Below are 14,819 nucleotides of genomic sequence, written 5' to 3'. Positions count from 1 at the left end.
AGCCTCCTGAGTAGCTGGGATTACAGGTGCCCACCACCACATCCAGCTAATTTTTGTATTTTTAGTAGTGACAGGGTTTCATCATATTGGCCACGCTGGGCTCGAACCCCTGACCTGAAGTGATCCACCCACCTCAGATTCCCAAACTGCTGGGATTACAGGCGTATGCCTCCATGCCTGGCCAGTTTTAAATTTTTATTTATTTTGTTGAGACAGGGTCTCACTCTTGTCACCCAAGCTGTAGTGCAGTGATGTGATCATGGCTTACTGTAGCCTCATACTCCTTGGCTTAAGCAATCCTTCCTCCCAAGTAGCTGGGACTACAGGTGTGCACCACTACACCCAGTTAATTTTTTTTTTTTTGTAGAGATGAGGGTCTCACTTTGTTGCCCAGGCTGGTCTCGAACTCTTGGGCTCAAGTGATGCTCCTGCCTTGGCCTCCCGAAGTGCTGGGATTACAGGTGTGAGCCACTAACCTCAGCTTCTGGCTGTTTACCTACTCCACTCAGCTGTTGTGGCTCAGATGCAGCTGCAGACACCATGCTAACAAGAGGGCTTTTGCAAAAACAGCCATCTGGCCCACAGGCCGCAGTGCAGCATCTCCTGTCCCAGACTGTGAGCTCCATGGCGGCAGGACCTTGTCTCTTTTTATTCATTTATCCCCAGCCTCTATAAAAGTTCTGGGCACATAGTAGGTGCTCAGTTAACGCTGGCCGAGGGAATGCAGGCTTATCTCTCAGACATCGTATTCAGAATTACATTACTGCCTCCAAAACCTCCATCCTTCTCATTCCTTTCCAATTTCCCCATGGGGGAACACCCAGTCCCCGAGCTCCATGGTGCATGGCGACCTGGCTTTGCACCCTCTGCTTTGGGTAGGCATGTGATGCCAGCCTGGCTCATCTGATCCCTACTAACTGGCTCTGGGATGGTCACATGACTCCAGCTGGGCCAATGAGCACAAAACCTGGGAATCTGGCTGGAGCTCTGTGATAAGAGAGACCAGGCTGGCCAAGGTGGCTGGGGGCAAGACTCCATCTGCTGGTGGCCCCTGTGTGGAAAGCCTCTGTCGTTGATCATCACGGAGGAAAGCCAAGTGAGAGACGCAGAACACTGCATACTGACGTCCCTGTTTGGACCCTTGTGCAGTAAAGGGTTAACTCAGCAGGCCTGGGTTGTCCAAACCCCACACATTCCTAAGAAAGGTCTGGCCCTTGATGGGCTCCTGGGAGGTTACCTCTAAGTCCTTGGAATGTCCCACCTGATAACAGTGTCTTGGTTTACCTGGGGCCTTGGGCCACCCTGGGTAGTCCATGCTAACAATGGGATCAGTGGTGGGGGCCTTGGGCCACATGGCATCAGTTTGACTCTGGAGGGGCTGGAGACTGTATAACTGAGGTCGCCATGCGTGTGACCTTGTCCATGCCTGTATGACCAGCCCCAGGAAAAACGCTGAACATCAAGGCTCAGGTGAGCTTCCCTGATTGGCAATATCCCATGCATATTATCATACTTCATTGCTGGGAAAAGCTAAGCGTTGTCCACACAACTTCACTGGGAGAGAGCAGCTGTAGGCTCATTGCTTGGTCTCTCCGAGACACTTATGCACTTTCTTTTTTTTTAACTTTTGCTCTTTTCTTTTCTTTCTTTCTTTTTTTTTTTTTTTTTTTTTTGAGACAGAGTCTTGCTCTATTGCCCAGGCTACGTGTAGTGGCACAATCTTGGCTCACTGCAACCTCCACTTCCTGGGTTTGAGTGATTCTCCTGCCTCAGCCTCCCAAGTAGCTGGGACTACAGGCGCCTGCCACCATGCCCAGCTAATTTTTGTATCTTTAGTAGAGACAGCATTTCACCATATTGGCCAGGCTGGTCTTGAACTCCTGACCTCAAGTGATCCGCCCGCCTCGGCCTCTCAAACTGCTGGGATTACAGGTGTGAGCCACCGCACCCGGCACCTTTGCGGTTTTCAATCTGTATCTTTGTACTGTGATAAACCGTAGCTGTGAGTACAGCAGCTTTTCTAAGTTCTGTGAGTCCTTCCAGCAAATCCCTGAACGGAAGTCTTGGGGACCCCTGGATCCACGTGCAGCCCACATCGTCTTGAATCTTTGATCCATGTTGGTTCGAGTCAGATTTTTCTTGTTGCTTGCTAACTAAAGAATCGCAGCTAGCAAAGGCTGGGCCGACTGGCCCCATTTTACTGATGCAGAAAACTGAAGCCCACATGGAGGAAGTCACTTGTCAAGCAGACCAAGCCCCAAGGCCCTATCCTCTCCCTTCTGGGGCCACCTCCCCAGGCTGCCCTCACCTTGGTAAACAGCCGCCACCACTGCCAGTGTCTCAGCTTGAGGTAGGCCGCACAGTTCCGCTGCATCACCCTCAGGGCACTCTGCTGCTGCTGGCGCTTCTGGAAGGCCCTGGGTGGGGAAACGGGTGAGGGGCAGAGTGGGAGCCTCCAGGCGCTGTCCCCTTAGCAAGAGAGCCAAGCTCCTTTCTTTTTTATTTTCTTTGTTTGTTTGTTTGTTTTGAGACAGAGTCTTGCTCTGTTGCCCAGGCTGGAGTGCAATGGCATGATCTGGGCTCACTGCAAGCTCCACCTCCCAGGTTCAAGCAATTCTCCTGCCTCAGCCTCCCAAGTAGCTAGGATTACAGGTGCGTGCCACAACACTCGGCTAATTTTTGTATTTTTAGGAGAGATGGGGTTTCGCCATGTTGGCCAGGCTGCTCTTGAACTCCCCACCTGAAGTGATCTACTCACCTAGGCCTCCCAAAGTGCTGGGATTACAGGCGTGGGCCACCATGGCTGACCAAGCCAAGCTCCTTTCACTTAGCCATCATAAAATGCCTACTGTGTGCAGGCACTCTTATTACTTTGAGATCTCACTGTGTTCTGGCCGTTCGCCCCCCTGCCCCCAACTCTCTCTGCCCAGTCCCAAAGCCCCAGCCACAGTTCAGGCCCCACCCTCCCTTGCCTGGACCCTCTGCCTGGCCTCCTTCTCCAGCCTCTCCTATCAGCCCATCCCAACACGCCTCCAGGGAGTCTTTCTACACCCAGAGCTGACCCACTCCTCCCCTGCTCACAGCCCTCCATGGCTCCCTAGCTCCTCTGGACAAGGCCCCACTCAGACTGGTGTTTGGGCCATCCTTTCCTGCTGCCACTCTATTCTTTGAGCTTTTTTTTTTTTTTTTTTTTTGATACAGGGTCTCACTCTGCCACCCAGGCTGGGGTGCAGTGACATGATCTTGGCTCACTGCAATCTCTGTTTCCCGAGTTCAAGCCATTCTCCTGCCTTGGCCTCCTGAGTAGCTGGGATTACGGCTAATTTTTGTGTTTTTAGTAGAGATGGGGTTTCACCATGTTGGCCAGGCTTGTCTCGAACTCCTGACCTCAAGTGATCCGCCCATCTTGGCCTCCCAAAGTGCTGGGATTACAGGTGTGAGCCGCCACGCCCGGCCTCTCTAAGCCACTTCTAAGGAGGAAGGAGACTTTCCCACAAACTCCCTGTATTCCTGAAGCGTACCAGGATCTTGCATCGTTGGGCCTTTGCACAAGCTCGCTCCTGCCCTGAGCACCTCTCCCGTTTTCCTTCATCCACCTGCTTGTCTGGTGTGGCCTGGGGGAGTCATGGGCTGCAGCAGGGCCTCCTCGCTGCACCTCTATGGCCCCCATCAAAGCAGGTCTCACCCGGGACTGGGACTCTGTGCCCATGCAAGTCTCACCTCTAGACTGGAGCCCCTTGAGGGACTGGCCAGGGAGAGCGGACAGCTTGACCTGGGTTGCCCTGGGCTTTCTCTGTTTTAGCACTGGAAGTCCTGCACCCTGGGAAACCCAGGCCCAGGCCCACTAGGACAGCTGGTCACCCTGTGGCTAAGTCCAGCCTCTGTGTTGACCGTCTTATTCTGAACAGGGCCCCTCAGGGACTGCAGAACCAAGAAGCCTGGACACCTGGTGGCTCCATCCACCTGCTCCTCAGCCCTGCACCCATCCTGGAGGCCCTGACACCTGGAGCCATCTGGTCAACCCCTCCCTGACCCAGCCTCGGCCAACAGGACCCCGGGAGAGAGTGTGGCCACCCACCTGCGAGCCAGGTATCCCCGCGCAGCTGCCTGGAAGGAGACGATGATGTCGGTGACCTTCAGGTCTCGCTCCTCTTCCAGCTGGGCCAGGACCCCAGCCCGGAAGAAGATCTTGCTCTGTCCCACGCGGTAGAGGTTGGGGTCCAGTTCCAGTGCCTGGATCTGTGAGGGGTGGGAGAGGGGTGGGAGAGGGGTGATGACGGAGAGGGGGTAATGGGGGAGTGGGGGTGGTGAGGAGGGGGAGTAATGGGGGAGGGGTGGCAAGGAGGGGGAGTGATAGAGAAGGGGTGGTGATTGGGGAGAGGGGTGATGGGGGAGGGGGGTGATGGGGGAGGGAGGTGATGGAGGAGAAGTGATGGGGAGGGGGTGATGAGGAGAGTGATAGGGGAGGGAGGTGATGGAGGAGAAGTGATGGGGAGGGGGTGATGAGGAGAGTGATAGGGTGATGGGGGAGGGGGTGATATGGAGGAGGGTGATGGGGAGAAGAGTTATAGGGAGGGGTGATGGAGGGGTGGTGGGGAGAGGGTGATGGGGTGACAGAGAGGGGGGTGATAGGGGATGATGAGGAAGTGGGGGTTGGAGGGGTGATAGGGAGAGGTAATGAGGAAGGGCAATGAAGGGGAGATCCCAGCCCCACTCCCCCACCACCTGGGCCCCTGCACACAAACGCATGCACACACACACGCACACACGCACGCACGCACATGCATGCACACACGCACACACGCACGCACACACATGCATGCACATACATACACACACACGCACGCCAGGCTCTGCCCCACTCACCATCTTTTCACAGGCCTGCTTCCCATCCATGAAGCCCTTGGGGATGGCATTGGGTGTCAGGATCTCGTACCTGCAATGAGCAGGGAGGGGTGGGGAGGACAGAGTTACAGCAAACGCTCACCTAGTGCCTGCTGCGGGCCGGGCGCTGGGCTCAGAGTGACACACAGCAGGAACAACAGTGACAATAACAAGGACAGTCACAAAACTCACATCTGAGCATTCACGCCAACACCAAAGACAGCAACATCGACAATGATCGACTGTTTCAGTTTTTTGTTTTGTTTGTTTTTTGAGATGGAGTCTCGCTCTGTCGTCCAGGCTGGAGTGCAGTGGCGAGATCTTGCCTCACTGTGACCTCTGCCTCCCAGGTTCAAGCGATTCTCTTGCCTCAGCCTACCAGGTAGCTGGGATTCAGGCATGTGCCACCATGCCCAGCTAATTTTTGTATTTTTAGTAGAGATGGGGTTTCACCATGATGGCCAGGCTGTCTCGAACTCCTGACCTGAAGTGATCCACCCGCCTCGGCCTCCCGAAGTGCTGGGGTTACAGGCATGAGCCACGGTCCCCAGCCAGTATTGGCCAGTATTTTGGATTTATTGGCTTTAGGAAAATATCTTGTTAAAATTAATTTCACTTTTTTCACTTGTAAAAGTGTAGCTATTAGAAAATTTTCAATTGTGTACAAGGCTTCCCATTCTACTTCTAAGGGATGGTGCTGCTTTACACAGCTTGTGTGAAGCATCATTTTTGTTATATTTGCTGTATTACTTGCTCATTAGGCCTTGGTATTTTCTGTTCTGTCCTATTCTACTTCTTTATTTACTTATTTATTTTTTTGAGACGGAGTTTTGCTCTTGTTGCCCAGGCTGGAGTGCAATGGCGTGATCTTGGCTCACTGCAACCTCCGCCTCCCGGGTTCAAGCAATTCTCCTGCCTCAGCCTCCTGAGTAGCTGGAATTACAGGCATGCGCCACCACACTCGGCGAATTTTGTATTTTTAGTAGAGACGGCGTTTCTCCATGTTGGTCAGGCTGGTCTCGAACTTCCGACCTCAAGTGATCCGCCCACCTCGGCCTCCCAAAGTGCTAGGACTTACAGGCGTGAGCCGCAGCGCCCGGCCTTCTACTTCATTTTCAAAGACGTGCAGATTTGTAACACCATGCAGTGATTTCAAGTTCATAGTTTGGGGACCACTGCCCTAAGCAGCAGCAGCCATGTCCCCCAGATCCCCATAGACTCTGTGTGCTTTCTCTCAGGAGTGGATCAAGTGGGCTATTGTTCTCCCATACACAGACGAGTAAACTGAGGCTCAGCAAAGTGAGTAATCTGCCTCAACTTCCCCAGCTCAGAAGGAACAAGAGTGGGTGGAGACCTGAATGCAGGTGTGTCGGCTTCCAGACCCAGGTCCCACCCAGCCCCTCCGCCGGGCCTGGGCCCTCGCTCTAGCTCACCGCTGCCGGAACTCCTGGAAGAGGATGCGGTTGGGGAAGCCCTGGCGACAGATGCGGATGCCCTCCAGGACGCCGTTGCAGCGAAGCTGGTCCAGCACCAGCCGCGGCTCCAGCTTCCCGGCCTGGGGAGAGCAGACGGACACGCGGGGGTCAGCGGCGGCCACACGGGGGCGCCAAACGGTCAAGCTTGGCAATTTCCTGTTTCCACATGTAATTTACTGAGCACCTACTAGGTGCCTAGGAACGGTTCTAGGCCCTGGGAAGACAGCAATGCTCAAGCCAGGGGGAAATGCCTGCCCTGGGGAACTGAGCGTTCAGTAGGAGAAACTAGAAATACCCTAGGTGAGGCAGTCACTAACAAAGAAGAAATACTAAGTGCTAAGGAGAAAAGATCGGCAGGGAGGGAGGTGGGCAGGGCTGAATTTGCACGCAGGAGAGTTGCCAAAAGGCCTCCTGGGAAGCTGATGTCTGTCCAAAGCTGGTAAATCATGTGTTTTTTTGCTTTTTGTTTTTGTTTGTTTGTTTTTTGAGACAGAGTCTTGCTCTGTTGCCCAGGCTGGAGTGCAATGGCGTGATCTCAGCTCACTGCAACCTCCGCCTCCCAGGTTCAAGACCTTCTCCTGCCTCAGCCTCCTGAGTAGCTGGGATTACAGGCGCACACCACTATGCCCAGTTAATTTTTGTATTTTGAGTAGAGACGAGGTTTCGCCATTGCCCAGGCTGGTCTTGAACTCCTGGGCTCAAGCAGTCCTCCCACCTCAGCCTCCCAAAGTGCTGGGATTACAGGCATGAGCCACCGTGCCAGGCCGCCTTTTCTCTTTTCAACAGTAATACATAAATAGCAAAAATCTAAACAGTACAAAAATTCAAATGGCACACACTGTCATTAAATATGCCACCAAGAAAGGAAAACGCCTGGCAATTAAACCCCGACAGGCCACTGACCGTAAGCTACGTCTCGACTTCAGAGACACTAGTGGGGAGGAATACATGTCTTAGATTTGATAAAATATGGGATCTCAGGCCAGGTGTGGTGGCTCACGCCTGTAATCCCAGCACCTTGGGAGGCCAAGGCAGGGGGATCGCTTGAGCTCAGGAGTTCGAGACCAGCCTGGGCAACATGGCAAACAGTGTAGTTTTCCATTCTCACTGACCCTTCTCTGTAGGGCCCATTCCCTGATTTTCTCAACGTGAAAATCATTGGCCGGTGAGGCTGGCCATGGTCTTGTCGCACCTATGCAACAATCCCACAACCCCAGCCCTGATGGTCTTCTTCTATCCCTTGTACCTCGCGTGCTCCAACCTACCACTGGGCCTTTGTACAAACTGTTGTCTGCCTGGAATACCACGTGTCCTTCAGGGCTCAGTCATCACCTCCCGCAGTGAGCCTTCCCTAACTTCACTGACCAGATCAAGCCCTGTGTGATACTCACCCCCCTACAGATTTAACTGGACACTCATTTTGGATGGTTAGATGAATGTCTATGCTCCCCATCAGACTGTGAGCTCCCTGAGAACAGGAGTTGGCTGTGCTTTTCTCTCCAATGCCTCCCCGGTACCTGTTCCCAGCACAGTAGGTGCTCAATACATTTAAGTCGTATGAATGGATAAATTTTCCCAACCGGATCCCGAGCCTAGGAATAGAAGCAATTTGCTCAAAGCCACACAGCCAATTTGAGGGTCCTCCAATCAGATGTGGCTCCAGCCAAGTCCAGAGGCCAAACCTTAACCCACAGCCACAGCCATCCCTTCCTCCCTAGGCTGAGCCACTCACCCTCTTCTCATGGTTGGGGACAATGCAGCGGACAAAACTGGGGTTGGTGTTGCTGAGTGTGGCCATGAGGCGGCTCAGGGACTCCTTGTAGAGCTGTCCCACTGTCCGGAACATACCCCGACGGGGGCGGCCACCTGGTGGGCCATCGCCCAGGCTGCTCACCTGTTCCAGCCCCACGATGCCCTCCACTGTCAGATGGAGATGCAGAGAGAGAGAAGGAGGTCAGGGGTCAGTTTTAGGGATCTGGGCCAAAGGTCAAGGGTCTTATCATTTATCACAACTGGCACTTTACATATGAAGGACCTCACACAGCCTGTAAGGTAGATATTATCAGCTCCATTGGACAGATGGACATACTGAGGCTCTGAAGGGTCAGAGAATGTGCTTAAGGTCACACAGCTTAGAAACTGAAGATCCAAGATTAGAACTCAGACAGTAGGAGTCCTCTCAAACTCTGGTCTTTGACGCTTCTTCTCTTCAAGGACATGATTTCTGTTTTCCTTATCAATAAATGATGACAATAACAGCAAATGCTTACCTAGCATAGATACTCTGGCAGGCATTGCTCAAAGCAATTTACATCAATGGCTTTATAAGCCTGTAAGAATGATTCCCATTTTATAGATTTGGAAACTGAGGCACAGAGAGAGAAAACAGTGATAACATAACCACTGCAGTTGCATTTTAGGAATCTGAAACATATTAAAAGATGTAATGCATTATATGCAATATTTGAAATAGGGCAAACTGTCTCTATGTTAACCATTTTTCCAGAAGGGCCTGATTTCATAGAGGTTCTATTTTCTTGGCAGGGTGTGGTGGCTCATGCCTGGAATCCCAGCATTTTGGGAGGCCAAGGTGGGTGGATCACCTGAGGTCAGGAGTTCAAGGCCAGCCTGGCCAACTTGGTGAAACCCCATCTCTACTAAAAATACAAAAAAATTAGCCAGGTGTGGTGGTGCGTGCCTGTAATCCGAGCTACTTGGGAGGCTGAGGGAGGAGAATCACTTGAACCTGGGTGGCAGAGGTTGCCATGAGCCAAGATCGCGCCACTACACTCCAGCCTGGGCAACAGAGCGAGACTCTGTCTCAAAAAAACGATTATATTTTCTCTATTGCCACGTGCTGGTGCTGCTTCGGGTAGTGAAAAATATCCATTTCTTCCATTCATACTGTCTCGAATTCTGTTTTGTTTGTTTTCTGAGACAGTCTCACTGTCACCCAGGCTGGAGTACGGTGGAGTGATCACAGCTCACTGCAGCCTCAAACTCCTAGGCTCAAGTGATCTTCCTACCTCAGCCTCCCAAGTAGTTGGGACTACAGGCACACACCACCATGCCCACTAATTTTTAAATTTATTTTGTAGAGGTGGGGTCTTCCTGTGTTGCTCAGGCTAATCTCAAACTCTTGGCCTCAAGTGATCTTCTCACCTCGGCCTCCCAAAGCGCTGGGATTATAGGGGTGACCCAATACACCTGGCCCCAAATTCTATGTGTTGAATCATGCCAGGTTCCTCAGGAACCCACAGCTAAGGCAGAATCTGATGTCCTGCAAAACTCATCCCATTCAAGGGCCATCAGCCATCAACTAGATAATCTGTGCTTAGGGCAGGGCCAGGTCATGGCAGGGGCTCAAATCTGTTATTTTCTTCTCCTGGTTCAACTGTCTCCCCTACCCCATACTCCCTGTCATTTTCAAAATGATAATTATCATTTATGAAGTCTTCATAGCACAGATAAGAACTAAAGTTCTGGAATCTGATGTCCTGGGTTCAAATCCCAGCTCTGCCACTTACCGGCTGTGTGACCTCAACAAGTTACTTAACCTCTCCGTGCTTTAGTTTCCTCATTTGTGTAATGGGGTAATAGTACTAACACCAGCCTCATGAGGTGTTAGTACTATTACCCCATTACACAAATGAGGTGTTGATAATTCTAAAGGGGTTTCACATGGTGAACGGCACATAGTAAGTGCTCAAGAAACGCCAGCTGGTACTATCACACTCGTTTGTACTTTTACATGCAGTTTAGTTAGAAGAAGGGGTTCTGCTGCTACAGAGTCTGGAAACTTCCAAGGGAGCCAACAAGGAGGGAGAGAAAGAGTGAGAGACCTCCACAGTGAGAGGAGAGGGGACAGATGTTCAAAAAACCACGTCCCCAGCCCAACAGGTCCACCCTCCTCCTCCAGCAAGCCTCACCCATCGATGCACAGAGACACCCACCCCCTGGCGGTGAAATGGCAGAGCTGCACCTCTCTGCAGATCCTGGGGGCGACGGTGGGAAGGAGCCAAGGAAAGAGAACTGCTGGAAGCCCCCATGTTCTGGGGAGTGAGGACAGATGTGTGGGTGGGTGGAGGGGAGACGGCAGAGAGATGGCGGGGAGAGATGCGTGAAAAGAGGGGAAGGAGAGGAGGTGGCAGGAAGAAAAAGAGGAGAGGGTTATTAGTCAACAGTACAGAGCAAAGCAAGAGGGAAAACCAGAATGTTGGCCATAAACTTTTGAACTCCTGTTCATCTTTGTATCCACACACTGTTGGCCAAAAGGACGAATGTCCTCTGTAAGAATTCAGTGTAGAGAATAAAAAATCTCTCCCTCTAGAGGTTGTATCTGTTTTAATAGGTTGCCCTTTTTGCTCTGGCTGCCAGGAAGCTCAAGAACGAACTGGATGCTCCCAGGCCACTTGTTTTTGCCTCTCAGAGGAGAGCTAATCTCATTTCCCTTTTTCCCTGCGCTGTCAGGATGCTGGGCATCCAATTCTGGGCTCAAAGCAGCTCTAGTAGAGATTGGGCAAAAATGGCCCCAATTCCCCCACTTTTCCCTGTATTGACACCCTTTGCCTGTGTCTTGCAGCTCCTTGAATCTGGGAAGACCTTGTGACTAGCTTTGTTTAGGAGGATTATGGAGGAAGTGACATTATGGCAGCTCCCCAAGCTACTCGGGAGGCTGAGCCGGGAGGTTTTGCAGCTTCCACTTTTTCTCTTGGAACCCTCTGAGAGTCAGGCACACACAGAGTGTGACAAATGAGGGCTCACTGTGGAGAATCATGTGTTTATGAAGACAGCACAAATATTTTAAAAGGGCAGCAGATTTTCAGCCGGGAAATGATTCTTACAGCATAATCTGGTTCTGTTCCTGAACATCGAACCCTGCTTTCCAATCTCCTTGTGTAAATACTATATGAGACATAAAAATAAAATCTATCTTTCTAGCACGAGCTCACAAGATCAAGACCCTTCATGCTGTTTTGCTCTGTAAGTGTGTTTTGGGAACCCCTCACCTTGTTCATTTTCTTTACTTTTTTATTTTTATTGTTTTTGAGACAGAGTTTCGCTCTTGTTGCCCAGGCTGGAGTGCAATGGCACGATCTCGGCTTACCACAACCTCCGCCTCCCGGGTTCGAGCGATTCTCCTGCCTCAGCCCCCCGAGTAGCTGGGATTATAGGCACATACCACCACGCCCAGTTAATTTTGTATTTTTAGTAGAGATGAGGTTTCTCCATGTTAGTCAGGCTGGTCTCGAACTCCCGACCTCAGGTGATCCCCCCACCTTGGCCTCCCAAAGTGCCGGGATTACAGGCGTGAGCCACCGCGCCCAGCTGCTCATTTTGTTTTCTTGCCAAATTGCATGGATTGGTATTCCTACAGCTACCTTTTCATGTCAATAAAAGATTAAGGCAAACTGACAAATGCCAGAAACTTGGAACCTGGAAAAAACAGGATGCTAGTTCTGCCAGCTTTCTAAAACCATTTCTCAAACCTCCTCTAAGGATAGAGGGGGCAGAGGCAGTGGCAGAAAAGGCTTGGAAAAGGTCAGAGTCCTACCACAGGGCATTTGGCATCTCTGCCTATGACCCCGAGAAATGTCAATCCAAAAAGACAGTCAAACTCATGGGGGCCTTTTTGGGGGCAGGAAAGCCCTCCAAAACTGTATCTCAGTCTGTTTTTTCTCTCTTCTTCCCTGGGGGCTTGAAGGGAACTTTGTAAGAAAACAAAGAAAGCAAAGCCTAAAAGTTGACTGACCTGCAAAATATCATCATTCTGTGTTCTCTTGTTGTTATAAATTATTTCTCAGTAGTTTTTTTTGTTTGTTTGTTTGGTTGGTTTTTTTTTTTTTGAGACAGAGTCTCACGCTGTCACCCAGGCTGGAGTGCAGTGACACAATCTTGGCTCACTGCAACCTCCACCTCCCAGATTCAAGCAATTCTCCTGCCTCAGCCTCCCTAGTAGCTGAGACTACAGGCATGCACCAGGACACCTGGCTAATTGTTGTACTTTTAGTAGAGACAGGGTTTCACCATGTTGGCCAGGCTGGTCTTGAACTCCTGACCTCAAGTGATCCACCCACCTTGGCCTCCCAAAGTGCTGAGATTACAGGTGTGAGCCACCATGCCCAGCCAAATCTCTTAATTGTTTAGGGAACACAGGCCATCTATAAATAATAAGTTTACCTCTTCCTTTTCGATATTCATACTTTTTCCGGTCTGATTGCATAGGCTAGTATTGCTAAAAAAACGATGTTTAACAGTAGTGTTAGTGAGTATCTTTGTCTCGTTTCTGATTAAGAGTGAGTGTTTTATCCTTGAGAAGGATGCTGGCTTATCAATCAAATCAATCAGTCAATCAATTAATCTATGGATCCATCCATCACTGATTTGAAATACTATTTGTGACACTGGCTATTCTGGGTCTGAGCAGAAAACTCAGGTTCAGACCTCCGCCTCTGAAACAAAGGTGCTCACACTGTGGATCTGGAGAATGTCCACACAGACCCCTAGAGCCAGGGTGAGGGAAGCGGGTCCTCACCGTCTTTCCAGATCTCTGCCGTCAGCCGGTCTGTGCTCTGGTGGAGCAAGGCTGCGACGTTGTCATTCAGAGGGTCCATGTTTTTCATCAGCCACTCGTTGGCCTTGTAGTCGACCTGAATGAAGTCAGGTAGAGGAGGGCGGTGACCTGCAGGCTCAGACATTCTCTGGATTTCCTAAGGAGCCTTCCAGAAGTTCTGAGACTCCCAGGTCTGGAGCTCACCATGGACAAGCAAGCACTGGTGCCACCTTGTGTCCACATTCTGAACTGCACCCCACCAGCATGGCCCCCTCGCTCTCCTTCCCCTCTATGCCGCCCGCCACCTGTGACCTCCACCACCACCACTTTCTTCCTATTCATTCTGCTCCAGCCACCATGGCTTCCACACTGTTCCTCAAACACACGAGCTTACTCCCACCTCGGGGTTTTACCCCTGCGGTTCCTGCCACCTGGGGTTCTGTCTCTGTGGGTTTCACACCACTGGTTCCTTCTGGGTACTCAGGGCTTTGCTGTGGGGCTCCATAGAGTCACGATCTCGGCCACTACAATTCTCTGCATATGCGCCCCCCACCAGACAGCGGCCCCCCAAGGGCAGGGCCCAGGTCTGACTCACGGCCTAGCAGAGGGCTGGGTACAGGGGAAGTTCTGGAGTATGTCTGGGGAAGAAACTGAGGGCTAGACACAGAACACATGGAATCTCCTGCCTCCCAGCCATTGTCTATGCTGTTCCCTCTGGCTGGAGAGCCCTTCCCACCCTTCGCCCATCTTCTGGGGCTGCCTGGTCCATATCATCAAAACCAGGGGTGAGCAGCTATGGCTCACGGGCAAAATGCAGCCTGCCACCTCTTTTTGCAAATACTTTTATTGGAATAGGGCCGGGCGCGGTGGCTCACGCCTGTAATCCCAGCACTTTGGGAGGCCTACACAGGTGGATCAACTGAGGTCAGGAGTTCGAGAGCAGCCTGGCCAACATGGTGAAACCCTGTCTCTACTAAAAATACAAAAATTAGCCGGGTGTGGTGGCAGGTGCCTGTAATCCCAGCTACTGGGGAGGCTGAGGCAGGAGAATTGCTTGAACCTAGGAGGCGGAGGTTGCAGTGAGCCGAGATCGTGCCACTGCACTCCAGCCTGGGCAACAGAGGGAGACTCTGTCTCAAAAAAGAAAAAAAAGAATATATATATATATATATATAAGAATAAAGCCTTCATTTATGTCTTCATAGTCAAATTCATGGGGGCCCTTCTGGGGGCAGGAAAGCCCTCGAAACTGTACCTCAGTCTTTTTTTCCTTTCTTTTTCCCTGGGAGTTGAAGATACTTATGTATTATCTGTGGCTCTTTTTGTGTGACCACAGCAGAATTGTGTAGCTGTGACAGAGACCGTCTGGCCCACAAAGCTGAAACTATTTACTGTGGGACCCTTTACAGAAAATGTTTGCTGGCCCTTGACTGAGATTTGAGATTGAGCATATTCTCTTCCGTGAAGCTTTCCCAGGTATTTCTCTTCGGGGCTCTGACACTACCCTCAGCTGCCTCCACTGAAACACCTATTAACCTTATATCCTGATGGTCTGTATTTGCCTCCCTCCCAGATAGGGATCTTTGTGAGGGCAGAAACCATGTTTGATCTGTGTATCCAGCTTTGCTCGGCACCAAGCTGGGCACACAAATGGCCCCCCACACATATCTGCTGAATAAGTGGATAAAATGCATATAGATCACCTCCTGATGAACTCCTACCCATCCCTCAAAACCCACTGCAAATATCACCTCTTTGAGGAAGTTTTTGGTGATCCCATCGGACAGAATCCTTGCCCCTGCCTGGGCTCTCCTAGCCCCTGCTGTTTGTCTGGACCCTAGAAGGACCCTGTTTTCCCTCTGCACCGTCCCCCAATCTGTAGCCAGTGGAGACCCCTTGATCCCCAC

The 14,819-nt window shown here is 51.3% G+C and overlaps 1 protein-coding gene across 7 annotated transcripts in view; it reads right to left on the bottom strand.

Annotated features, from left to right (window-relative positions):
- The window catches only part of LOC100589070 (myosin-14), a 104,061-nt gene that overhangs the window by 43,804 nt on the left and 45,438 nt on the right, over positions 1-14,819 (bottom strand). For 5 of the 7 annotated variants that reach the window (XM_030821120.1, XM_030821121.1, XM_030821122.1 and 2 more), the window contains 7 exons: positions 12,895-13,009; positions 10,313-10,411; positions 8,092-8,279; positions 6,318-6,439; positions 4,867-4,936; positions 4,079-4,239; positions 2,309-2,417 (listed from right to left, as the gene is read on the bottom strand). In XM_030821120.1, the coding sequence (XP_030676980.1) occupies positions 2,309-2,417; positions 4,079-4,239; positions 4,867-4,936; positions 6,318-6,439; positions 8,092-8,279; positions 10,313-10,411; positions 12,895-13,009 (864 nt within the window). The remainder of the gene's footprint in view (positions 1-2,308; positions 2,418-4,078; positions 4,240-4,866; positions 4,937-6,317; positions 6,440-8,091; positions 8,280-10,312; positions 10,412-12,894; positions 13,010-14,819) is intronic. The other 2 variants (XM_030821123.1, XM_030821124.1) reach the window with 1 other exon arrangement.

Source organism: Nomascus leucogenys, chromosome 10 (assembly GCF_006542625.1).
Source record: "Nomascus leucogenys isolate Asia chromosome 10, Asia_NLE_v1, whole genome shotgun sequence".
Classification (NCBI taxonomy): domain Eukaryota; kingdom Metazoa; phylum Chordata; class Mammalia; order Primates; family Hylobatidae; genus Nomascus; species Nomascus leucogenys.
The sequence above is the reverse complement of the archived record's forward strand: the minus strand, read 5'-3'. Positions and strand labels throughout refer to the sequence as shown.